A 26,533-nucleotide genomic window follows, 5' to 3' on the forward strand; every position below is an offset into this window, starting at 1 on the left:
CCCTATATTCCTCTTCACTGTTCTGTATATTCTTTTAACTTGCGGTTGGACGTTGAACTACTCGCCAGTAAAAATGCCATTTGGGTAAGTAATGGGTTCTGTGAACTGTAATTATAAACTTTTTATACACACACTAGAGGATACGTAGCAGTTGTTTGGTCTTGTTTCTCTCTTGTGCAGGTCTGTGTAAAAATTGTTACAGGTTAATGAAATTATGCTCTTCCTACTGATTCTTATGCACATGCTCTTGTGTAATGTAAATGAGGAGAATAGAAGCTCCAAAGGTTGTGGGAAAAATAAATCTTGCTATTCTCTTCATTGTAAACCGTAAAGCTGTCCTTTTGTTCGACACTATGACTGTTTGCTATCCCACCGCGGTGAGGGAAAGAAGAAAGAAAGAGTTAGAAATGTAACCAACGTTTATTGGAAAAAGCAACCCCAAAGAAAAAAAGAAGCAAGCTAAGTCTAAGTTAAATTTGGAGATGTAAGTCTTCTTTCGTTTCTCGTTTCAAACGTACGATTCATGGGGAGATAAAGAAATAGACCGAACCAATCGCTCTTAAATATGATTATTCATCTCTAACTAATATCTAGGCATTTTGTGATAAAACCCCCCAAACTAATAGATTGGGCAGGTGATAATTATCAGAGCCAGGTTACAGCCAGTGCAAGCCAAGTCCTTGTCATGAGAAGTGTGGAATTGGAAACAAACCTGAACTCTAAACATAGAGCCTAATACCCAGCCTATTTGTGACAAAACCCCACATTTTACGGACTGGGCAGGTAGTAATTATCAAGTATCGGTATAGTTGAAGTGGGGCCCTTGGCCCGTCGACCTGAAAAATTCAACAATGACTAGGGTAACCGCGTAAGTGATACAAATATCATTAGCGTTGCAAGTTTCATTCATCGTACCCAGTGCACAAGGCCCCCGCTTTACGCAGGGTCTGGGAGAGGTGAATGTCGGCTAGCCTTACCCCCATTTATGGAGAGGCTGCTCCCATTAAGACCTCTCTTTCAAGTAAGAAGAGAAAATGGGATTACCTTCTTACAAGCGAGAAAATAGAGGAATTACTTTTGAGGTTTCTCTATGCCCGCATGGGAATGATATTTTGGAGATTTCATCCATTGCAAGTTCCCTTGTACTAGGAAATGTTGTTTCTTCCATGACCATCTAATATTGAGGATATAGTGCAGAAGTTGGGTATGCAAGTATTTGCGAAGATTGAATGATCAGATCATCGTTTGCTTATTCACGATTTTCTTTATTTTTCTTGTTATAAATGTTAATCATTTATCTTTTATGCAGAACATAGTAATTTTTTCTGCATAATTCTGTATTTTGCATCCCCTAACTTATCTCGTCGATGATCCACGTGTATGTTTATTGGAGAAGAGAACATTGAAAAAATCCTAGCTAGCTAAGCTGGGTGTGACTAGCCATTATGCTGTGGAAATCTTTCTTTCACTATGTAGTAGATTAGTATTCTCGATTTAATGATTTGTTCCTCAACTTGAAGGAAAGCACAAAAGTAGAAGCGTTTTGTAGTAACTGCTTTCCTTAAGTAGAGGTCACACTATAAAGGAGGAATCCACAGCTCCTATAAACGCCAAAGCTTTTATGATTTTAACATAGATTCTTGCAGCCACTTTCCAATTTCTGTTTCACCCACTTTATTCTCTTCTTGTTTCCTTCTTTCAACTTTTGACGAAACTACTCTAAAATGCGGGTAGAGGGATTCGAACTTGAGTGTAACGGGACGGCCACAATATCCTACCCAACCGACTTAACCTCGTATCCTTTTATTTACCCCATCTTTGCGTCCCATATGTATTGCCATAAGCTTTTCATTGCTTCCCATTTGTTCGTGCAAATATGGTCATCAGGACAAAGATAATGCCAGGCTTCCTCTGCCGCTGTTTCTTCATCCTTTTTTGCATCTATCACTGCTGCTCCTCCCAAAAGACCTGCCCCGACTGTGGCTCCATGAAAGTTCCGTATCCACTAAGCACAAGCCCCGACTGTGGTGACCCCGACTACTCTCTCCATTGTGACCCCTCCACTAAGAAACTCTTTGTTCATGCCCTCAATGGAAGTTACTATCTTGTTCTTCAAATCATGGCTCCGTATCAGCGCATGGTGGTACAACCGTCCCCATGGCTGCCCGGAAAATGTGTTACTCAAGACTTGGTGGTGAGTGAGGGCCTCTGGTTGAATCAGTCACTTCCTTTCAACATCACTTCGTCGAATACTATCTTTCTTTTCAACTGCTCTCCGCGGCTCTTGGTTTCTCCTCTCAATTGCACTTCATCTAGCCTCTGTCACCGGTACTTAGAAAGCTCAGGACACATTGATACAAACCGAGCACTACAGTGCGAAAACAGGCTTAATCTTTGCTGCACATTTGTTGCTGGTGGTATGCCTTCAGCATACAAGATTCGGCTTCACAGCTCAGGCTGCAAAGCCTTCAGAAGCATCCTTCATTTGGATATAAACAAGCCTGCGAGCCAATGGGAAGAGGGATTGGAAATTCAATGGGCATCCGCACTTGAACCAATTTGTAGAACACAACTTGATTGCTCTTCAGCTTCCAAATGTTCACCTACGGGTTCGAGCGGTGTCTCACGCTGCCTTTGCAATAGGGAGTACTATTGGGATCATCTTGATGGCACTTGCTCAAAGAAGAAGAGGAACACGAAAGCAGGTCTGACTCTAAAGGTCTCGATTGGGGTAATCTCATTTTTCGTTGTAGCGGCAGTAACAGCAATTGTCACAGTGAAAAGATCCTGCAAGTTCTCGGAGCAGAAGAAACTTACTAAGGCAAGAGAAGACATGTTGAAGAGCAATAGTGATGGGAAATCGGCTCGAATGTTTCACTTGAAAGACGTGAAGAAAGCCACCAATGGTTTCTCCAAAGACAGAGTTTTGGGGAGTGGTGGATTTGGAGAAGTGTACAAAGGAGAGCTCGAAGATGGGACTCTCGTCGCCGTCAAGTCTGCAAAAGTTGGCAACGTCAAGAGCACAGAACAAGTACTAAATGAAGTTGGGATACTCTCCCAAGTCAACCACAAGAACCTGGTCAGACTCTTGGGATATTGTGTGGAAGCTGAGCAGCCATTGATGCTCTATGAGTACATCTCTAATGGCACTCTCAGTGACCATTTACACGGCAAGTTTTCGACATTTCTTGACTGGAAAACTAGGCTCAGAATTGCCTTGCAAACTGCTGAAGCATTGACCTATTTACACTCCGCGGCGCACACTCCCATCTACCATAGAGATGTCAAGTCAACCAACATACTTCTGGACAGTGATTTGAACGCAAAAGTTGCAGATTTCGGGCTGTCCAGGTTGGCTTGTCCGGGGTTGAGTCATATCTCGACATGTGCTCAGGGAACATTAGGGTACTTAGACCCCGAATACTACCGGAACTATCAGTTAACTGACAAGAGTGATGTTTATAGCTATGGAGTTGTGCTGCTTGAGCTTTTAACATCACAAAAAGCCATTGATTTCTCACGCGATCATGACGACGTGAACTTAGCCATTTACGTGAGTGTAAGAGCCAACAATGGTGTTGCTATGGAGGTAGTGGATCGCCGGCTGCTTAGCGAAGAAGAGCCTTCGGGGAATTTAGTGGCAAGTGTAAAGCTTTTCTTAGAGCTTGGACTTGCATGTCTGAAGGAAAAGAAGGGAGATAGACCAGCCATGAAGGATGTTGTTCAAGAACTCCACTGCATAATTCAAGTTTTGGATCAACAAGTGGTTCATAATTAATGACATCATTAGTTATCATGAAATTATATCCATGTCCTATGTAAGTATAGTAGTAGAGTTTGAAAATGTTCTCATGTAACTTGTTATGTTGCCAGATTATCAACTTAGACTATTAACTGAGCGAACAAATTTCGTCAGATAATATATGTACATTATTTCTTTGAATATTCATTTGTAAAATAAAGGAGTGGAGATGAAGGCCAAAGAATCATTGTTGGAGCAGCCCACAGAAGCCAAAGTAGTGATTCCATTCCAAGGAAGGAAGGATTGGTTTTGGATTGATGGAAAAAACTAGGGCTCTTGGGATCAGATGCTTTCTTTGGATTTTGATTGGTTGCCATGGACACACGAAAAAAAAGATTAATTAAAAGCAAGGATTCTAAAAGACGCTAGGCGGTAGTCGAGTAGCGGGCTGGAGCCTAGCGCTTAGGCGGGGTCTAGGCGGGCGTCTAGGCGGACTAGGTGGATTTAAGTAAATCTATTATATTTCGTGTAAATAAATGTATGTTTATACTTAAATATATATAATTTCATCATAAACTACAAAATAGGATGATATATATAATATGAAATATTGAAACATAATGAAAACATGGGGAACAAGCATATAATGTGTGTTCATTTAACTATTCAGCAAGTCTCTTACAATTTATTGAAAAAAATAAAATACAAAATGAAAGTTATCTATTTTCTGTCTAAGTGAGTCGCAACCTAAGCGAGTACCTAGGAGGGTCTATGCGGGATAGGCAGGTGTCTCATCAGGTCTAAGCCCCTTTCTTAATTTTCAAATGCCTAGGCATTAATCGGGGCGGTGGCGGCACCAGGTGAGGATTTTTAGAACAGTGATTAAAAGAAAACAAAGTATTAGAGGCTAAATAAATTAAAAGAAAACAAAACAAGATTAAATGGGAACGTGTGAATTTGAACTCAAGATATCCTGCACCAATGTGATTAAAGTAGAAATTAAGCATCATTAAGATTGGTTTTAGTGTTGGCAATGCATTTTAAAATGAAAAGTATACACGTGGGAATCATGCGATAAAGTTACCAAAAAAACCATGCGATTGCCAATGAGATTTAATTACTAAAAAGGGGTATAAAGTGGGCATGTTTAGGGTTCATTATTTGTAGTTTGAGGGATTAAGTTGGACTGATTTAGAATATGTTAAGTTGGACAGTCTTAGAATAGGTTAAGCAAAACGAACATAGTGAAACATTTGATGCATTGTCGGACTAAAAAGTAGGATATAAACAACTATAATATTAAATTATTTAACGCATATCTAATAATATTTTATTATTTTATCAAATAATATTACTTTAACCTTTTTTTTTCTCTCTATAACACTCTACCTCTCTCTAGAAACTTCTCCTATCTTTTTCCTTTGACTCCGTCCCATTCTCTCATTTCCTCCCTCTCTTTCCTGCAAAATGCAGCCCTTCAAAAACAAGGTCATGAGAGTTCTTTCAAAATATGCTCATCCTCTTCACCCTCTTCCCCTGTTAAGCATCTCCACCTTCCTCAACCTCTTTTCTCCCAAAATTTTTCGAATCTTTCTCCACCCTCTGATACATGCGTTGGCTTCTCCATCTGCAATTCCAGAATAAGATAGCCATCTCAGAATTTTCTGGGAAAAAGGAAGAATGCTAGCAAATCAGCTTCTCCTGTTGTTGTTATTGTTTTGCATATATATATATATATATATATATATATATATATATATATATTTTAATTTTGTGGTTGGATTTTGAGATTTAGGCAATGGGTGGGGTGGGATTTTAGATTTGGGGGTGGGCAAACAGAGTTGCAGAGAAGAATGCTTACAGACGAAGCAACGTGCAGACGATGCAGTGTGCAAACAAGCAGATTTGGAGATGGGATCAACGATCCAATACATTTCGGGGGGACTCACTAAGACTACCTAGCGAAGGACTTAGTGGGGTGAGTCCGACTCAATCTCATTAACATTGTTCACACTAAGCATGGCCTGGCAATCCCATTTAAGCCAGTCCAATCCAATGAAGTATAAAGAGGCCAAATAAACACCCCCTTATTGTTTTAACTAGGATTAGTCAAAACACAACCATTACATTGTCTTTTATTATATAATAGGGTTAACTGCGAGTGTTGTCAATTTAGATTTCAAAGAATTTTAATGGACTTTTTTCTAGATTAATGCTAGAGAAACTAAATTTTGTAAACTAAATGATATGAAAATTGATGATTAAATTATTACTTAAGCATTCATAAATGTGATCATTTCCTATTGGTGACACATCATTTAGTTTACAAATTTAATCTCCCTAACATTAATCCCTTCTTTAAGTGACAGATTTCAAACTATTTTAATAAATTCACAATTTTATATGGATTTTGGCATATTTATATGGATTTCTATTATAGATATCTATGAATTTGTATAGACTTCTTTCATGGATTTCTTAGGATTTAGTTGACTCTTGCAACATAAATGAATTTCTTCCCCCATTCTCATTTGAATTGTGATTTAAAGAAAAATATCAAATATCCTCGACTACATTTCTTAAGGAAGCATGACATTTCTTATTCAATTTGTTCTTCTTCCATTTGTTCCACTTCCATTTCTTCCTCCTCTTCGTCCACTTCCCCTTCCATGCTTGATTGAGGCATTTTATAAACTACCCAACCAAATAGATAAAATCATAAGCAAATTAACGAAAAAAAAAAGAATCGTGTATATATATATATACACACACACACATATATACATATATACCCAATCATAAGCAAGTTAATAAACATTTATTGACGACATGTTATGAACTACATATAATCGCAAAACGCGTAAACATAATGGTTCATGAGAACATTGATCGAAGAGCTTGAATAAGTTATAAAGGATAGCTTTAGCGAACAGCATATCCATTCAAGAATGATGAGTTCAACAACAACATATTCAATCATGAGTATTAATATATGTGAAAATTTACCAAATGGCAGACGAAATTGAGTAGGAGAGAAATTAGGATTTAAAAATTGGGGTGGATTGCAATCTGCAAAGCTGCTCAGCTCACTCACAAACTCGTGAAAAATAGACATTTATGTGAAATCATCCTAAGCTCCCATCTTTTCTATTAATTGAAGTGAACGTTTGAATAATAAAAAGTAGAAATTATGTGAAATAAGAAATTGGGCATTAATTGAAATCCTAAAATTCCTAAAAACATATATCAAATAAAAACCCATCAACATTGATTGATTCCTGTGTCAGAAATTTGAAATTAGAGACCACGCATCAGAATCATGGTAGGCCAAAGATCTGCTGTCGCTTTTTTAGCGTCTCTTATTGTGTCTCATTACCAATATATAGACACGTGTTCTGAACTTAATTAAGAAATAACTCTGTTAACTTTTTATCTATTTAAATATTTAAAAAAATCTAAATATAATGAAATACGCGTACGTAAGCGTATTTGTTGATCCGGCGTTTCTTCTTCTCGTCTATCATGTCTCAAACACCTGTAAAATCCAACCATCTGAATCTCTACCCTCATAATCTGCAATAAGAACACCATTGTCCCTCCACTTAACTCTTAATTAATACTGTTAACCATTATATATCACTAGTGAAAAAAACTACATAATAAAGAAAAATAAAAACAAACATCATGCTTGGATCACACCCATTAATTGATTGATCTCAGTTTACGAAAATAGGAGATATAATCGATTGAAGAGCCTCAATAGAACACACACAATTGCTTGGATCAAACCTATTAACCAAAAAATTATCCAGAATAAAAAATTGAAAAAAAAGGGAGATTCTTGCCAGGATTAGAAACAAACGGAAGCAGTAAATAAGCAACAGCAACCGACCCAACAGCGAACCGAGCCCCGCAGCACCGAAATGGATAAAAAAACAAACTGAATTGCAGCCATAAAAAACTGTCGAGAAGAGACAACCTTTCTCTCGTAGGCGAAGCCGTGTTTGCGTTCTTCGTTGTCACTTAGGATCGATTCGAATTTGGGCGTTCATCTTCGTAGTCGCATCGTTTATGATTTTTCCTCTATCGACCAATTATATCTTCCATTGAATTTCTGTTGCATCTGTGTTCTATTGTCCGTGTTCAATCGATTATATCTCCTTTTTGGGTAAACTGGGAAGATATAACCGTTTCAGATTTGCCTGTATCTTTATGGAAAGTTAACTGGATGTTTGTTTTTATTTTTCTTTATTTTGTAGTTTTTTTCACTAGTGATATATGATTAGACCTGGCATTCGTGTCGTGTTTTTTGTGTTCGTGTCGTTTTCGTGTCATACCCGATATCTTAACGGGTCGTGTCGTGTAATACCCGTTAAAATAAACGGGTAAAATGACCCGACCTGAAATCGACCCGATAATATTAACAAGTAATATGACCCGACTCATTACCTGATAAGGAAAATATATTTTAAACCAATAAATAATCAAATGAAAAACATAATACTAAATAAGTATATACATACCATATTGTCACAAACAAAAACGTATTTTTCTTTTAATTATATTTTCACTCACCTAAAGTATTTAATAATTTTTTAATTAATGGAGAAGTGTAAAAAAATATAGAAAAAATATATAAACACTCGTAAGACAAGCTTTACAACTTTTATGAAGAGCTTAATTTTGAAATTCGCCACTATAATCATATAAATCATAGATCAAAATTTAACCGTTAATTGTTGTTTATATTTACGCTTTATTGTTCTCATCAAATTTTGTTTTTTCAGATTTTCTTTTTTGAAAACTTGATCTATTAGAGGATGCAGGAAGATAAACGGTTTGGATCGTTGATATTATATTCAGAGTTTTACGGTTAGTAAAAATATTGCTTGATGTTTATAAAGTTTCTACAAACTATATAACATAGACTCATATTTCAGTTAACCGTAAATATCGAAACGTGATATCAAAGATCTGAACTGTTCATCTTCTTACATCTGCCAGATGATCATCTTTTTAAAAAAGAAAATTTTAAAAATTAAATTCAGTAAGAAGAATAAAACGTAAATGTCAATCGACAGTTAAATATAAATTTAAGGTTTATGAATTATAGTGTTGGATTTTGAAGCTGACCCCTTCATGAAAATTGTAAAGTTTGTCACAATGAGTGATTGTATATTTTTTTTACATTTTTTTTACACTTTTACAATAATTATTATTAATTTTATTAATTTTTCCCTCAAATAAAAAACATTATTCATGAAGGTTTGGAGGATTTTAAAAATCTAAACGATAATGTAAGTGTAACCATTATCTACTTGTGGAGGAATAATGATGAATCACGAGTGTTTATATATTTTTTCACTTTTTTCATACTTGTATGTATGTCTTCTTAGCTCTTGCCTATACAAATACTATATTAGTTTATTTTAATTTTGGACAACAACATGTTAAGTAAAATTTATCCTAATAATGATAATGAGGAACTCTCATAATAAAAATAAATAAAGACTAAAACTTTTTTTTTAACTTATATAGAATAATAATACAAAACTATATATTTAATATAGAATATATTGTATATATTAATATGGCTATTGTATTTTATAATAAATCTTTTAGTAATTAAACTTTAAAATTATCAAAATAAATTTTTTCTTAATGGGTTACCCACGTGTTATCCGCGTGTATATCTGTTAAGAACCTGTTAATGGGTCACCCGATAATGACCCGATAAGTTATCGTGTTGACCCGAAACCCGTTATTTTCGTGTCGTTTTGGTGTCGTGTCAGAAACTGCCGGGTCTATATATGATAGTTAACAGTAAAGGCCTAACTACAAATACAGTAACGGCCTAACATGGCATCCCCCTTGAACAAGCTTGTCCTCAGGCTGTAAATTTTGGAAAACGGGTGAGTATTGAGTCTACATCCTCCCAAGTCGCATCATGCTCCAGAAGGCCTTCTTGAATAGACCCTTTGAAAGATTTTTTTTTTTTTTAGGGGATCACATGAAATTACCCTCATAGGAGACTGGTAGCAGAACGGGAGAAGTCACATTATGAGTCCCAATTTTCGGTTTCAACAAGGAGATATGGAAGGTAGGGTGAATGGGAGATTGAAGGGGAAGGTCTAGTGTACAAGCAACCTGACCAACAGGAGCAAGCATCTTGAAAGGACCATAGTAACAGGGGACCAGTTTCGGGCAGTGAGTTTTAGACACCGAGGTTTGGTGATGGGTTAAAGCTTGAGGAAAACCCAATCCCCAACTGAAATGAGTGTTCAGATTGATGCTTATCAGTGTGCTGGCACATTCGGTGTTGTGCAAGTTGCAGATGCTCACCTAACTTTTTAGTAGGGTATCTCGATCACAGGGGGTGACATCGACCAGGTGCCCCGAAGAAGAACCATGAAGGTAAGTCGACACCGTGGGTGGATGGTAGGCATACACGGCCTGAAAGGGGGTCATTTTGATGACGGATTAGAAGGTGGTATTACACCACCACTCTGCCCACGCTAGCCACTGAATCCAGTCCCCGAATTTGTTGCTCACAAAATTGCGCAAGTAGTGTTGGAAGAGGATGATAGGCGGAGCGTTTGCAATGGTTGGTGCGCTAGACCTGACATCCGTGTCTTTTTTGTGACTTACCCGATATCATAACAGGTCGTATCGTGTAGCACCCGTTAAAGTAAACGGGTAATCTAACCCGACCCAAAATCGACCCGTTAATATTATCAACTAAAATGACCCGACCCGTTACACATTAAAGAAAATATATTTTAAATCAAGAATGAATGAAAATGAAAAACATAATTTGACAAAAAACAAATAGAAGACCTAATACTAAATTAGTATATGCCTACTACGTTGTCACATAAACATTACTTCACGACATAACAAAAATAAATATAAAAAAACATTTGACTTTCAAGTATACCCAAAATAAGAGCTTAATGAAAAAACATTAGTACATTACTAAATACCAAATATTCAAGGATATCCAACAGTAAAGATTTAATCTCACATAAATTAGATTAAATCATATGACTATTTGACACACCCCGACCCGGAATGTTCACTAGGACTCTGAATCAAGCTGGGCTGGCCAACACCTGGAAGGTGACGAAGCCATAAAGTGTGATGATGTGGAAAAAGTGAGTAAATTTAAACCTAAAAGTGCCTAAATACTATAGTGTGCTGGTGAGCGGGAAGGAACCCACTTCACACGTGACGCTAAAGCATAAGTAAGTACAGTATGGTGGATTAAGAATTGTACCCTCGAAAGAATCTCCAATACTAAGAATCGCCACGAATCTTTGACGATAAGAAAGCTCAGCTAATAAAACCTGGAGGGTGAAAACAAAATAAGGGTGAGTGGCCCTAGAAATGAAATTTTAATAGAAACCATCTAAAACATTATAACCCCTCGCTGCAACACCTGTATAGTTTCCAGAAAATCATACCACGTATCAATGTGAAATCAAAAGTATATCAATAGTAAACCATAAATATGCCATAACACAGCATCTCATCAGCAATATCAAAAATCATGTGATTAATAACCCATACTAGCACGCAAGTCGGAGTCACCTATGGTGACCTGTACGACTACACCCATATCTCATCAATCAATGTTAACTCGTAAGTTGAAGTCACCTATAGTGACCTGTACAACTTATCCATATTTCATCACATATGCTAGCTCATAAGTCGGGAGTCACTTCTAGTGACCTGTATGACTTATCCATATCTCATCACATATGTCGTGGGTGGTGGTTGGCTACCACGGTTCGCCGGAAAATTCTACTATTTCTAAAAATTCTCAAATTTTACAGAAGTGAAAATCTCAAAGAGATGAACAACTTTCATACCTGCCATGAAGCTCAAAAGTGGACGAAAGATGATCAATTTTGCCCACAAAGTCGGCGGTGCCTAAAACTTCCCGGCGTCGATTCGTCATCTACGGTGGACCAACGGGGTCAAGGTTGGTTGGGATTTGCTCCTGGGATGATGGGTTACAAAGACCAGTGGTGACATCGGCCATCGCTTTGGCGATTTGCCAAAAAATTGAAAAGAGTGGCCGAACACGGTGTTGACGGGTCAGATTTCGTGGCTTCGCCCTGCCACACGTGGTGGTTTCTAAAGGTGGTTCTTGGGTGGGTTTTGTAGAGGGGAATGAGAGATTTAAGATGGTGGTGGTGGCGTCGAAAAACTCCACTGGAGTTGGCCGAAATTGTCCTTGGAAGTTGGGTGGTGTAGGTGGTGGCGTGCACGGGAAAGCTAGGAGCTTTCTCCTTTTTTTTTTTCTTTTCTAATTTCTGATTGGGTTGCTGCCCTTTTTCTTCCTTTTATCTAATTGGTCCTCCTTAATCAATTAACTAACTTTAAAATAGAGTTTCGGAGTCCAACATATGTAAAATAAAGTTGTTGGAGTACTGGGTAAATATATGAAGGTAGGGGGATGGGCAACGAGATGAAAAGATGAATGGAATGGTGGCGTGCCGTGAGAGAGGGATGAATGACCAACGGTCAAATGAGAGCTTAATAGATGGGAGGTAGTGAGTGGTTGTGGCTATGGATGGTGGGAAAAGGTGTTGAGCTGAGCGAGATTGGAATGGAACCTATGGGGATCTAGGACACAAGATGGGTAGTGGGTTAGGTTTTGAGAGAATGAAGCTCCTCAAGGATGGTTTGTTGGAATTGCTCTTGCCGAGATCGGTGAATAACCAAATTTGCGAGAGACTGTTACAGATCTGTGATATGGTGCTGCAGATTATCTTGACGAAGGTTCATCATTGTGACCGTGTCATGGAAGTCGCGGAATTGAGTGATGGTTTGCTGCTACTGAAATTCTCGATCTAGTTCCGCCTCAGAAACGTCGACCATTATCACCGACACCTTGCTCTTGCCCATGGAAGCACACCTGGGCTTTAGATACCAAATGTTAGAGTTCTAGTTGCTAGAGAAAAAGGAAAAAATGATAAGTTGAGAGGAAAATTAAAGACTTAATTCATTCATAGCAGATAGCCATTACAAATGGGCTTATATACCCACTAGCCATATTAGCCAAAATATATCTTCTGCTAAGTTATCATATAGCAACCATTTCCTCATATACTAAAAGGTAACAAAGGATATAACAGTAAGGCATATAGGGCCTAACATAAATATATACTATGGAAAACAGATCAATCATCAAAACCATAGTATGTATATCCTCAAATGCATAAGTTGTTGTAAGCTGAGGAAGGAAAAACAACAACATAATTTAGTTGTACCAAGATTGGTGCAGCTGAGGGAAACCAACGACATAATATAACCAAACATTCCTCTTTTGTCTTCTGTTTGAGTTTGTTGATGCACAAAACCAGAGGTTTTGGAACAACGTAAATCCGACCGTGAATCTGCATGATATATAAATAACACAAGATGTATCGTGGTTCACCCCAAGGTTTGGGCTACGTACACACTGATTGTATTTATTTGAGGGAGAGAGAGCTCTGAGAGTGAGAGCGTTGAGAGGGTGAGAGAGGGCCTAGAAATTGGTCTCTGAGGGTGAGAATGAGCCTCATCTAATTGTGAGGGTGATGGGTCATTTTATAGAATAAGGACTCCTCACTTATTACATATTTGCCCTTTCTTTTATCACATAATTACATTTAAGTCCCCAGAGTATTTATACGAGGTCTAAATACGAGGCCTTAAATATGGTATAAACAGTAGTCCCCCAAGTCTTCAGTCAAGAGAGTCTTTTGGCTGGAGACTTGAAATTCAGTCCATGTGTGGGCCGAAGTAACTAGATACTGTCTTGAACTGATGCTCGATATGAGGCAGTGCTCAATCTAAAATAATGCTCAACGAGAAGTAGCACACGCTGCTCGGCTGCTCGGCTCGTGGCTTATGTTGCCTTGGTTGGCTCGGCTTGCGGCGTTTAAAGGTGAGGGAGTCCCTTTTATAGAATAAGGGCTCGTTCCTCAATACATGAATGATGGGCTAGGGTTGATGCTCTTTAATGATGGTGAGGGAGTCCCTTTTATAGAATAAGGGCTCGTTCCTCAATACATAAATGATAGGCTAGAGTTGATGCTCGCGGCGAGCCGGTTGCTCAGTAGGCGGCGATGCTCTCTAATGGTGGTGAGGGAGTCCCTTTTATAGAATAAGGGCTCGCTCCTCAATACATAAGTGATGGGTTAGGAGTGATGCTCACGGCGAGGCGGTTGCTCAACTGGCGGCGTTGCTCTCTAATGATTGTAAGGGAGTCCCTTTTATAAAATAAGGGTTCGCTCCTCAGTACATGAATAATGGGTGCTCTCTAATGAAAGTAAGGGAGTCCCTTTTATAGAATAAAGGCTCACTCCTCAATACATAAGTAATGGGCTAAGTCCCCCAAGTATGTTTCATGAGGCCTAGTTAAGGCCCAATATATGGTACATAATGTAGTCCCCCAAGTCTTTGGTCAATAGAGTCTATTGGCTGGAAACTTCAAATTGAATCCATGTATGGGCTGAAGTGGCGGTTGTTCGGAGGCAGTATTTGTGTACCCTGCACTGAAGCTTTGTGGGTGAAACTTTGCAAGTGAAGCTTTAAAGCTAGAGCTCTATAAATGAAGCTTGCGAAGCTGGAGCTTTTGTAAATGAAGCTTTTGAAGCTAGAGCTCTGTAAATGAAGCTTTTGAAGCTAGAGTTTTGTAAATGAAGCTTTTGAAACTGTTTGACATGAGTGATGCTCATGAATGTTTATGTTGATTGACATGAGCGATGCTCATGGATGTTGTCATGAGTGATGCTCATGAATGTTAACATGAGTGATGCTCATGAATGTTAACATGAATGATGGTCATGAATGTTTATGTATGATTGTCATGAGTAATGCTCATGAATGTTTATGTATGAATGACATGAGTAATGCTCATGTATAATTTGGAGTATTGGGCGTACTTTTGATCACCTAGTTGGTGGCATGAAGGAGAGTACGGGTTGTACATTTCATCACCAGGTTGGTGGCATGAATGGCTAGTAATTTGGAGTATTGGGCGTACTTTTGATCACCTAGTTGGTGGCATGAAGGAGAGTACGGGTTGTACATTTCATCACCAGGTTGGTGGCATGAATGGCTAGTTGCCAAATGATATTAGAGTACGGGTTGTACATTTCATCACCTGGTTGGTGGTAATAGTGGCAGGTTGCCAAATAATTTTTGGAGTACATGGCGTACTTTTGGTCACTTGGTTAGTGATAATAGCGGCGGGTTGCCGAATAATTTTGGAAGTACTGGGCGTACTTTTGATCACCTGGTTGGTGGTAATAGCGGCAGGTTGCCAAATAAATGTGGAGTACTAAGCGTACTTTTGATCGCCTGGTTGGAGCTATTTTGGGCTTATGGACCTTCACCCTCCACACAACATTTCAGCCATTTTATTTTGGGCTTTTCTTTTTTTTTTTTCTTTTTTTCTTTTTTTTGACCCTCTAATGGGGTTTATACAGATGTCTCCGAAAGATAAGAAAAATAATTTACATCATACAAAAAACAAGAAAAGTAAATCACATCATTCTGGTGTGGTGTTTATTTCTTGCTTTTACTTTCTCTTTCTCTTTTCCTTTTGCTTTCCATTGCGTCTCTGTCTCTTGGCGAAACTGGAGGGCTAACTCTCCTTGCTTTTCTTGGACAGCATGGTCGTGCCCATCACTCTTTTTTTTTTCTTTTTCTTTTTTTTGCTTTTGCTTTCTCTCTGTTCACTGCATGTTCTCCTACGTGAAGTTATCATTGGAAAGCTGGGAGATTGGGACACTGAGGGCAGCTTCCTGGGCAACAAGCTTAGCTTCGTCTTGGCGGACCCATTGTTTTGGGGCTGCAATTGTTTCAATAAAACTAATTACCTTCTGATGGGCTGTTAATAATCATACCCAGACATGCAGCTGCTTTGCTTTCTCAGCGACCTCTTCTTCTTGTTGCGAAAGTCGATCATTCTGCACAATCTGATGCATCTTCATACCCAATACGTGGCATGTGGATTGAAGCAGAATTTTGAGCAGCTGAAAATAATGCTTTCGATAAAACAACTTTCCAAGTTAGGGATAGAAATCTTGCCGCGGGGTACTTTACGCCTAGGATTATAAGATTGCACAACAGCCAAGGCCACCCATTGAGGAGGATTCGAATCCATCTCAGGCTCATCTGAATCCTCATAAACTCTTATAAGGTGAAGATCACCAAGATGCAGGTCACCAAATTCGGAAGCTCGTTGACACGCATCAGGGATACTTGCAGATAACTTGGACAGTGCATCAAACATTCCTCCACGACCCCAGTGTCCAGAATCATCAACACAACTGTGAAATATTGGAAAAGGACCACCGGCTGGGCGTCGGAGGCTTGCAGATCTGACTTCTATTAGACTTGAAATTCACTCTAATGAGTAATTTCCTTTCAGGCAGGGCGTCAGGGGTATTGGGGTTGTTGATGATGGATCTCGGAGACGGAGGCGTGGTGTCGCCCATCGGTCAACGGCTCAGCTCCGGTGGCTTTCAGCTCCTCTCGATTGCTCTGCTGCAGCAACAGATCTCTGTCTCCTTCATCAACACGTATCCATTTTCCTCAACAGATCTCCCTCCTCACCGCCGGTACAGCGCCGTTGCTCTCCACCCCATTCGAGGACGACGAATCCTCAATTTCCCCAACGCTCCATTGATCAGAAATGCCTCGGAGACCCTGAAGACTGTTGAGATTGAACCGAAAAAGGAAAATTGTTTTGCCGGTTGCATGGGTGAGGAGAGAGAGAGATAGAGAGAAGATAAGGCGGTTTTTTTTTAGAGAGAGAAGAAGTAATAATTGGTCTTGTTACCAAAACGGAAGGACCCAGAAGGTTGAGGAGTTGTTGATAGTGCCACTGCCATTCTGTTTCTGATTCTGAAAGTCTGAAACTTTAAGACTTAATTGAAGAGTTTGCAATCTCTGTAAAAAGAGAAAGAGACTGAGTAAGAGAGGAGGTGGCTCTGTGGGTTCTGGGAAAGTTTTGGGTTCTTGGTTTTTGCAGATTCACGGTGAATATTGTGGTGAGGTCTCACGGTGATGAGATGAAAAAAATGAAAGAGAACCGACATAGCTTTTCGTGTCGATTCCCACAGACAGCGCCAAATGTTGATGCACAAAACCGGAGGTTTTGGAACAACGTAAATCTGACCGTGAATCTACATAATATGTAAATAGCACAAGATGTATCATGGTTCACCCCAAGGTTTGGGCTACGTCCACACTGATTGTATTTATTTGAGGGAGAGAGAGCTCTGAGAGTGAGAGCGTTGAGAGGGTGAGAAAGGGCCTAGAAATTGGCCTCTGAGGGTGAGAATGAGCCTCCTCTAATTGTGAGGGTGAGGGGTCCTTTTATAGAATAAGGACTCCTCACTTATTACATATTTGCCCCTTCCTTTATCACATAATTACATTTATGTCCCCCGAGTATTTATACGAGGTCTAAATACGAGGCCCTAAATATAGTATAAACAGAGTTTATGGACTGTTCATCTCCTATGATCTGGCGTGGACATAAATCAGAAGGCGAAGGTTTAGATTGTTGATGGCATTTGATATTTATACCACCCACTTTTAAATCCATCAAAATTTCTCATTCATTAATATCTTAGTAAATCTTTGGCATTCTCACTACACCTAGATTTGTATGGACTTTCTAAAATTTTAATTGACTACCCCTAGATTTAGATGTATTCTTTAAATCCTAATTTGATTGCACCATGATTTTAAAGTCTTTTTAAATCCTAATTAACTACACATTGATTTTAAAATCTATTAAAATCCTATCAAATCCTAATTTGATTACACCCTCTACATTTACAATCTTTAGGTTTGAGGTGATTGTCAAAATGGACCATGAGGTTTCAACTTTCCTCATATTGTATCTTGACATTTTGTATTTTTTACTTATTTATTTATTTGATAAAAAGACGATATATTTCATTTAGATGCCATAAATTAGGCTAAACAGTATAAGGAAAGGAAAGGTCCTTCCCAAGAAGATCATAGATAAACAAAGGAGGATCAACAAACCAAGTACAATTACCCTCCGAATGAAGAGCAAACCTAGCAATTCTTTAGACTTCTAATCATTTATTGAATTGATGAGTTTTTTTATCGTGTTGCAAATGTGGCTTACATGATAGCCCTTATAAGAGTCTTAAACTCACATGGTTGTCAATTTAATGAATTAGCATATAATCAATCAAACTGAAGGCACAAATTTATATAATTTTAATACTTTAGAGTGTCAATTAAAACTTTATGGCCCACTTTGAATATCAACCAAATCTGAAGGGTGCAAAATGTACTTAACCCTATATAATATGATATACTATGGTTCTTATTTCTTCATTGTGATTCTTATAGTTTTGGGATCAACATTGACAAAAATCAATTGTTTTTGTTTTGTTTTAGCAAGTAAATATAAAAGTCAATACTAAAAAGCATCAATACTAGTATTATTAACAAAAGGTTGTTCTATCAACATACCTTTTTTTACATCACATACACTCCTAGTCAATTTCGGTCCTATGCAATTCATTTGATCCAATGCCCAAAGATTTGTGTAGAGGGTAAAAAGGGGTGTGTGAATAGCACAAGCCTATTAACAATTATAGTTTTATGGATTGATAGCGAGTGAAATACCATAAGAACCCACAACTTCTATAGAATGAAACGAAATAAGTGCTTACTGGGGCCTAGCGCCTAGGCGGCTAGGCGAGGGCCTAGGCATACTAGGCTGATTTAAGTAAATTTATTATATATCGTATAAATAAATGCTTACTTATAGTAAAAAAAATACATAATTGTATTGGGATACATAAATTGCATAATAGAATGACATATAAATTATAAAGTATTAAAACATATTGAAAACAAGGGAAACATATAATGAGTGTTCACCCGACCATTCAACAAGTTTTTTACATTTTATTTAGAAAATAAATACAAAATGAAAGTTATTTATTTTCTGCATAAGTGAGAGTCACGACTTAGGCGAGCGCCTAGTCATGCCAAGGGGCAAGGCGGGCGCCTAGGCATGCTAGGGGGCTAGGAGGATGCCTAAGTAAGTCTAGGCACTAGGAGGATGCCTAAGTAAGTCTAGGCACTGTTTCTTGATTTTCAAACGCATATGGATTAATTAGGGCAAGGCGGTGCAAGACGGGAATTTTAGAGCAGTGCATTCTGCATGGAATAATGATACTGGAATAATGACTCGTTTACTAATCCATAATCATATTGAGAGGAATAGAATTGAAAAAGGAATTAAATCAAGGAGGAACTAGAATGAGGTGGAATCAGAATCAGATTCTTGTTAAATTTGTTTATTAAAATTGTCTCGAATCAGAGTATGAATGCTATTGAACCATATAAATTGTTTACTAACTCACATGAATTGGAATGAATCATTACTAAAATGCCCATGTTCTATGTAATCTATTTGTTGTCGGTGTTGAAGTTGGATTCACTACTTTTGACCAAAATCATATTGCATTCATTTGTGTTTAATTTTGTTGTTTTTTCATTGATGTATTTGATTTTGTTTTCCTTGAAAAAATAAAATCTGATAGATAACAAAAACCTAAATTATGAATATGAGAGAAAAAAAAATAGCATAAATTATTAAGCAGTACAATACTACCACGTCATTCATGATACTTCCATCTAAAATTTGGCATGTGGATCATTTCACTCACACCTGGCCTTATAATTTATTTTAAGGAATTAAAATTAAATTATATACTTAAAATAGAATTTCGGCGATCACCCTCTGTTTGGGTTAATATTTAACACTAGGCTTTGTAGTAATGAAGGCCCAAAGGCACTAAAGCAAATGAGGACTTACCCGAGTCTAGTCGATAGGCCCGAAGCAAATCGAAGCCATTTCAACTAAGGCATAGGCCACATGCCTTTGATTGAAGTGATGGGCAATAGAAAGGGGACACCAGAGATAAGGACACTCAACCAACCAATCAAAAGACATACAAACTCTTCTCACAAGCCAGTTCCTACACAGAAAACTAAACTTTGTCCAAATCCAATCTCTTTTAGCTATAGTTCCCTTATAGAAAGCCATCTTTTGTCTAGTGTAAAAGCTTTGCTACCTTTCTTTAGTGTTGTAGTGTCGATTCCCTCATGTAAAACCTATTTACTTTTCATCCCTCTTAGCACCCAAACCTATGTAAACACAAAGAGAAGTGGTTCCAAGAAGTTTAACCTTGCCTGACAAGGTTAAATCTTGCCTGAATCTCTTTTTTTGTACTTATATTTAGTAGATCTATCATTTAATGCACTTTCCTTCATGTATCTAAGTCATTTTCATCTGTTTTCTACTTGAGAGTTTCATTTGCATTCGAATATGGTCAAGTTATTAAGCCTGTTTTTATTAAAGGGAACTTTAATCGAGGACATGGTTGGAAGGGCCCCTGGACCCCCTTCATTTTGGACATACAAAACTATGAATTAAAATTCCTTATTTACAAGGCAAGAAAAGAATTTAATGCAGATTTAACCTATCTGCGACAATCCTTTGATAAACAAGAAGTCTAAATAACTTAGGGCGCAAGTAATCAACTTATATCACGTTTATCCAACAATCTATTATACAAAGATAACAGTGGCACGCTCAAATCTTTGTTAGTTTTGATTGTGAGCCTCAATGCCTACACCAAAGGCCCCACAAAGACACCTTTCAAACTAACTGTAAACTCATCTTGCAGAACACCCAGCAATAAGAACTTGCCCGACAGGCAAGAACGTGTCATTTCCTCGGGAAGTTATGCGAGGGACCAGATCCAGAATCCTGCCTAAACATAGTTTTGGCACACCTGGTAGAACCTCATTAATAGTTGTGTATGCCAAGAAGAAGGAAGGAACGAGTGTTCAGGTGGAAAGTAGAGTTTGGGCAACATCCATGTCCAACAGAAGCAAACATGATATATCACCCAGAAGAATTCCCTTCACTACGTAACCATGTGATCCTAGAGAGCCCAACTTCTTATGAGAAGTTAGGTGGAAAAGTTACCGATGAAGACTTATAGGCCACAATGGTGCAAGTATTAAAAAGTATGGAAAATATCACTCTGGAGACCAGAGGAAAGATTAGCAGACTTTGTTCCTTGACAGGAACTCTGTATAGGAAGCTTGAGTTAGAGTGCTCTACACCAAGGGATGGTTTTAGTAGGGAAATGATCAGAGAAACAAGTCCAGAGAAGAAACCAGTGATTCATTTGTTCCTCTTACTTGAATAGAAGAAGGATAAGGGGAAGAAGAAGGAAGATGTTGGGACCAGTCAACTCGAGGAAGAAGAGTTCCACGAGATAAGTTTGCCCTGATCCTCTGTTATTCCCACTAGATGGTAGGAGGCAATCAGGCTAGAAGGAATGAAGTTTAGGATGACTTAGCAAGTGGAAGAGACTAGTGGAAAATGTTTACCCATAACTGCGGGCAAACCCCTCACTTACAGGCCACCACCATTGGCCAATAAGTAAGGGGAAACTAGGTAGAGGCAGGCAGAACCACAAAGGGAGGCTTTCTCAGGCAATGAGCGTAGCCCGAAGTGGATACCTCCTTATACCCCGCACAACAATGTAGCTAACCAATAACTCAAAAATGAGTTAGCATAACTAAGAAGGATGATTGTCTAGAATGCCCAGCCATAGGTGTGCCTGTTGTTCAGGATAACATACCAGAAGCCTTATCCTGAGTACATTGATGAGCATAACTCTTTCCCTCCGAACTTCAAGATGCATGCATTCCCAACCTTTAGTGGGGATAACTGTAATGTATCTTCCAGACACTACATTTTCAAGTTTTCCAACTACTGTGTAGCATTTGAAGACAACCCTAACTACAAGTTAAGACTGTTTGGGAATTCGTTAGTAGGCTTGGCATCTCAGTAGTACTCTTTATTACCCCCTAATTCCATTGCCAACTGGGGAAATGGAGATGGCCTTCCACAAGTAGTTCTATAAGGTGGAGCCTGAGATGACCATCAATGATTTAGTGGAAGTGAAACAGTATGAACATGAGTCTACATATGATTTCATGATGAGGTTTAGGAGGACCAAGATATGGTGACAGTTCCCAATCAATCATGCTCAGCTTATATCCATTGCCTAAAAAGCTCTAAGGATACCCTTAAGAAAGAAGTTCTACAATGTGCAGTCCAATGAGCTTCAAGAGTTAGTGATCGTAGCTACTAAGTATGAGAAGCTGCTAATAGAGGAACAATAGGTGAAACACTCATCTAAAGTGCCTCTATTCTATAAGAACAAAGCCCCGATACACCAGTTAGAGTTTGAAGGCCTAGAGCCAGGAGAAAATGGTAGCAGTGTGGGAAAAGGGAATGAGTTATATGTAGCAGAGATGACCATCCCTTTCAAACGTTTAATGGTGAAAGGATTGGTCCAGCCAATCAAAGACCAAAAGATAGTGATGAATGATGGAGGTTTTGTGCCTATGAAGGCCCCAAAGTACCAGGCATATTCTTTTAACCTAACTAAGGCATCAGACATTTATGAGAAACTAGTGAGGGCTAAGGTAATCTTGCCCTACAATACCAAGAAGATGCCCAAACTTGAGGAGTTTAAAAGGAAGAAGTACTGCAAGCTCCACTACACCTTCAATCATTCCATAACCAACTATACAGTTTAAGGATTGGATCTAAGATCTCGTAGTCAAAGGAAAGTTGTCATTAGAGAAACCTCAAGTTAATATGATGATTGACACAAATCCGTTCCCTGGAGCCCTAATCAACATGATCAGCCTTAATTGGGTTGAGAAAGGAAAGGGAAAGGCTACCTGGGAAGCAAGATGAGAGAAAAGGCAAGTTGTTAGACCATCAGAATGTGTTAAAAGGTTTCCCAACAGACCCCAAGCAGCTGTGGTCAAAGGAGTGGTGTTATGCAGCAAGTGTCAGTGTTAGTGTGAGCTTGAGATGCCAGCATCGGGCGCCATTATTGACCAATAGTTAGTTAGAATGAGAGAAATAGAATAACAAGATGCCTGCAGAAGTGTTATTCGAGTTGCAGAAAAGGAAACCTTCAGGAATGTGTTCTAGAGATTGAGAGAAGATTCATAACCTAAGGGCCTATCTGAAGTGTTCAGAAACTATGAAACCTCTGAAGAAACTGAGGATAAAGAAGCAAAGTTGCCAAAATGGGTGGATGTGAAGCCTCCCCAGCCAAGTTATCATAGCAGTGTGAGACAAGAGTGGCAAGAGGGAACCAGAAACCCAATTCCCCCAGTTACTAAAAATGATTCAGCCTGACTCGGTCGGAAGCGGTACATAATATGGAAAGATGAGAAGCTTGTTAGGGAGATAAGGGCATCCATGATAAGGAGGGTTCAAAGATAACATAAGGCTTACATGAACTCATTGAAAATCCCTACAATTTCAGAGGCTTCTGGAAATGTTAGTTTGAGGAGGTTACACCAGGAGGAAAGAAACAACTTTAGTGTAAAAGTAAGAAAGAAATAGAAAAAGCTAACAGTAAAGCTGAGGGTCAAAAAGATCATATGCCTCAGAACCCCCATCTAGTTAAATACAAAATCCTGATAAAAACTCAAGAGAGTGTAGTGATGATGCCTACACTAGGCTAGAATCTAGAGCCTATCTGTTTTGGGGCCATCTCCCCTGAAAGAGGGATACCCCCACCTCTATTGGTAGATACTCTTTGTGAAATCCTGAATGAGCTATATGACTTTGGTATAACAAGAGAATAGGAAGTGCCCGAGTTAATGTTGACCAAGGATGCACAGGTATGGATTGATCAATTTGAGGGAAGAAAGAAGAAGAAGTACTTGGACCCAGCAGCTTCCATGTAAACATGGCTTATGTTTTATCAGTCATGTTTTGTGCCGAACCAGATCAGCCAGCCACAACGAATGGTTATTATTTGGCACCAGAACTAATGATGCCATTTGTTAACATTGAAGAAGCTGGGAAAAAGGACGAAGCCTGGCAGACTTGCCTGAACCTACACCAAAGAAGACTGAGAGGGTTTATTCTGACAAGATGGTCTTCAGCAACCCAAGTCTGGCCTTAGCAAACCATCTAGAGCCAATTTATGTGACAACTCATCTAGATGGAGTTATATTTAAGAGGATATTGATAGATGGTGGAGCAGCAGTCAATGTTCTCCCACTGAGACAAATGAGGAGACTGTGTAGGAGTGAAAATGATCTTTTTCCCACTGATCTTACAATTTCTAGTTTCTTTGGGGCCATCACCAGAACATATGGGATATTAGCTTTGGAAGTAGACTTGGGGTCCAAGCAAATCATGTTGGCATTCTTTATGGTGGACAACAACTCTACCTATAGGGCATTGCTAGGGAGAGATTGGATTCACCAGAGCCTGTATGTGTCATCCGCCTTACACCAACAAGTTGTTGTCTACTATAAGGCTAGAACTAAGGAACCAGGATTTTGGGAGATAATGGAAGCTGAATCACGGCCATTTCTTCCCACAGCCAATGTTGCCGAAGTAAACTTTTACAATCCTAATGTTGGGATCTAGCAGTGTTTGGGAGCTGATAAGAATGGCCGCCCTACCAAGGTGACCGCCCAAAAGCTCTTAGAGCGAGGACAATCTCTCATAAATAAGGAATGAGCAGCCTCACATTGTCCCTGCCCGCCAGCACCAATGATGACAAATCAGAAGAAGAAGACCAAGTGATTGCAGTTAGATCCTTAATCAAGAGTCTGCTGGTGTATGGGAAAGAGAGAAAAGAGATTGGAGATAGCTCAGCCAAGGAGGTGGCAAAGTGGGAAGAATGAGCTTTGAGCACCAAAGACAGGGACGAAAAAGAGTTTTTGGGAGATGAGGTAGAAACATCCATTCATATGGCTGAATGTATATATGATTTGGACTGGCCAGATGATGTGCCCAAGGGTCCAAAGTTAGTTGAATTTTTTTGTACAGAGCTTGATAAACCAGCACTAGAAGTGCAAGACCCCTTAGAAACCATTAATTTGAGGACTAAGGAAGATCCAAGGCCAATACAAATCAGTGGTTTGTTGAAAGTTGGGGATTGGGAAAAGAAAGTTGACCTTTTACGTGAATTCAAAGATTTCTTTGCATGGTATTACACAGAGATGCCTAGATTGGACTCCTTTATTGAGATTTAAGAATCAAGAAAAGTTCAAGTGGGGCCCACAACAGCAAGAAGTTTTTGATAGAGTAAAGGCTTGTCTAGCCTCTCCACCAGTGTTCATGCCCCATTAGAAGGGGAAACCTTTGAAGTTAAATATCTCTGCATTTGAAAAGTCAATAGGAAGCTTATTGACTCAAAACAATGAAAGGGGAATGAGCAAGCAATATACTACCTCAGTAGGATCCTTATTGAGGTAGAAACAAGATATACCCCAATTGATAAGCTATGTTTGACTTTGTACTTCACTACCTGCAAGTTAAGGCATTACATGTTACCTTGCCACATCCATATAATTACCAAGACTGATGTAATCAAGTGTATGTTGTCTAAGCCAATGCCAACTGGAAGAATTAGGAAGTGGATTCTAGCACTATCAGAGTTCAGTTTTCAATATGTGCCTCAAAGGGCAATAAAAGGACAAGTAATTGCACATTTCTTGATTGAGCACCAAGAAGAACTTGTCAACATCTCGAGAACTCTAGAAGTAGCTAGCCTTTGGATCTCACCTAGTAAAGACCACTCGGGCAAGGAAGAATGGATTCAGCAAGAAGTAAGGAGAATAGCCAGCCTAAGGATCACTCCCTAGAAGTTGTATTTCGATGGATCTTGTACTTAACATGCTGGAGCTGGGATTGTCATTATTGATCCAAATAGAATTCAACATTGTTATTCACTCTTTCTGGATTACCAAGATAATAGCAATAACAGGGCAAAGAACAGGGCATTGATCATTGGCTTAGAGATCCTGATAGAGTTGGGGGGCAACTAAGGTGGAAATATATGGTGATTCTGAGTTAGTGATTAAAAGTTGAAAAAAGATTATAAGTTGAAAAAAGATTATAAGTGCAAACATCTCACAATAGCAGGTTATTACTTGGAAGCTACTCAGTTACTAAATTATTAGGGCACTGAAGTATCAATCAATCATGTCCCTAGAGAAGTAAATTTAATTGTCAATGAGATGGCAAAGATGGCTTCTAGAGCACATATTCAAGAAATAAGGTTTAAGGTGAATGTAGAGGTACATAGAAGAAATCTTCCTTTTATCTTTGAAAGAGGGTTCAGCTTAGATATAATGACTAAGGAACCTGAGATAGGAGACTGGAGAACACCCATCATTCAATACTTAAAAGACCTTTCTTCTCCCACAAGTAAGAAGATTAGGCAGCAAGCAACTAAGTTTGTCATATGGGACAAAACTTTGCTAAGAAAGACTCTAGGTGTGCTTTTGTTGAAATGCCTAGGCCTAGAAGAATCAATGAAAGTGATGGCTGAAGTACATAAGGGCATTTGTGGGGCACATCAAGCTAGAACTAAGATGAGGGTGTTGTTGAGAAGGTATGGTTACTTTTGGCCTAACATGGAAAATGATTGTAAAGCTTATTCTAGAGGATGTGAAGATTGTCAGAAACATGAACCTCTCCAACACATACCCTTAGTACCCTTAAATCCAGTAGTGAAGCCTTGGCCCTTCAAAGGGTAGCGATGGACTTCATCGAGTAAATTTATCTAGCTTCCAGTTAGGGGCATACCTTCATAATTGTGGCAACGTTTTTACTAGGTGGGTAGAAGCTTCAGTTGTGAAAACCATTAATTCAGT

General features: G+C 38.8%; 2 protein-coding genes and 1 long non-coding RNA gene across 3 annotated transcripts; 2 read left to right on the forward strand and 1 right to left on the reverse strand.

Moving 5' to 3' along the window:
• The first annotated feature begins 1,719 nt into the window (after positions 1-1,719).
• LOC103415089 (wall-associated receptor kinase-like 20) lies at positions 1,720-3,943 on the forward strand. Its single transcript, XM_008353444.4, has one exon. The coding sequence runs from the start codon at positions 1,877-1,879 to the stop codon at positions 3,776-3,778; it is 1,902 nt and encodes a 633-aa protein (XP_008351666.3). The 5' UTR covers positions 1,720-1,876; the 3' UTR covers positions 3,779-3,943.
• A 2,303-nt stretch (positions 3,944-6,246) lies between these two features.
• On the reverse strand, positions 6,247-7,939 carry LOC139191476 (uncharacterized). Its single transcript, XR_011575547.1, has 3 exons — positions 7,722-7,939; positions 7,222-7,315; positions 6,247-6,436 (listed from the first exon to the last, which is right to left on the reverse strand). It is a non-coding gene; the product is annotated as an uncharacterized lncRNA (long non-coding RNA).
• A 15,853-nt stretch (positions 7,940-23,792) lies between these two features.
• LOC139191180 (uncharacterized) lies at positions 23,793-24,296 on the forward strand. The gene has a single exon (XM_070811748.1). It carries the CDS (start codon positions 23,793-23,795, stop codon positions 24,294-24,296), a length of 504 nt encoding a protein of 167 aa, XP_070667849.1.
• The last annotated feature ends 2,237 nt before the right edge of the window (positions 24,297-26,533 follow it).

The sequence above is a fragment of the Malus domestica genome, chromosome 14, assembly GCF_042453785.1.
Source record: "Malus domestica chromosome 14, GDT2T_hap1".
Lineage (NCBI taxonomy): Eukaryota > Viridiplantae > Streptophyta > Magnoliopsida > Rosales > Rosaceae > Malus > Malus domestica.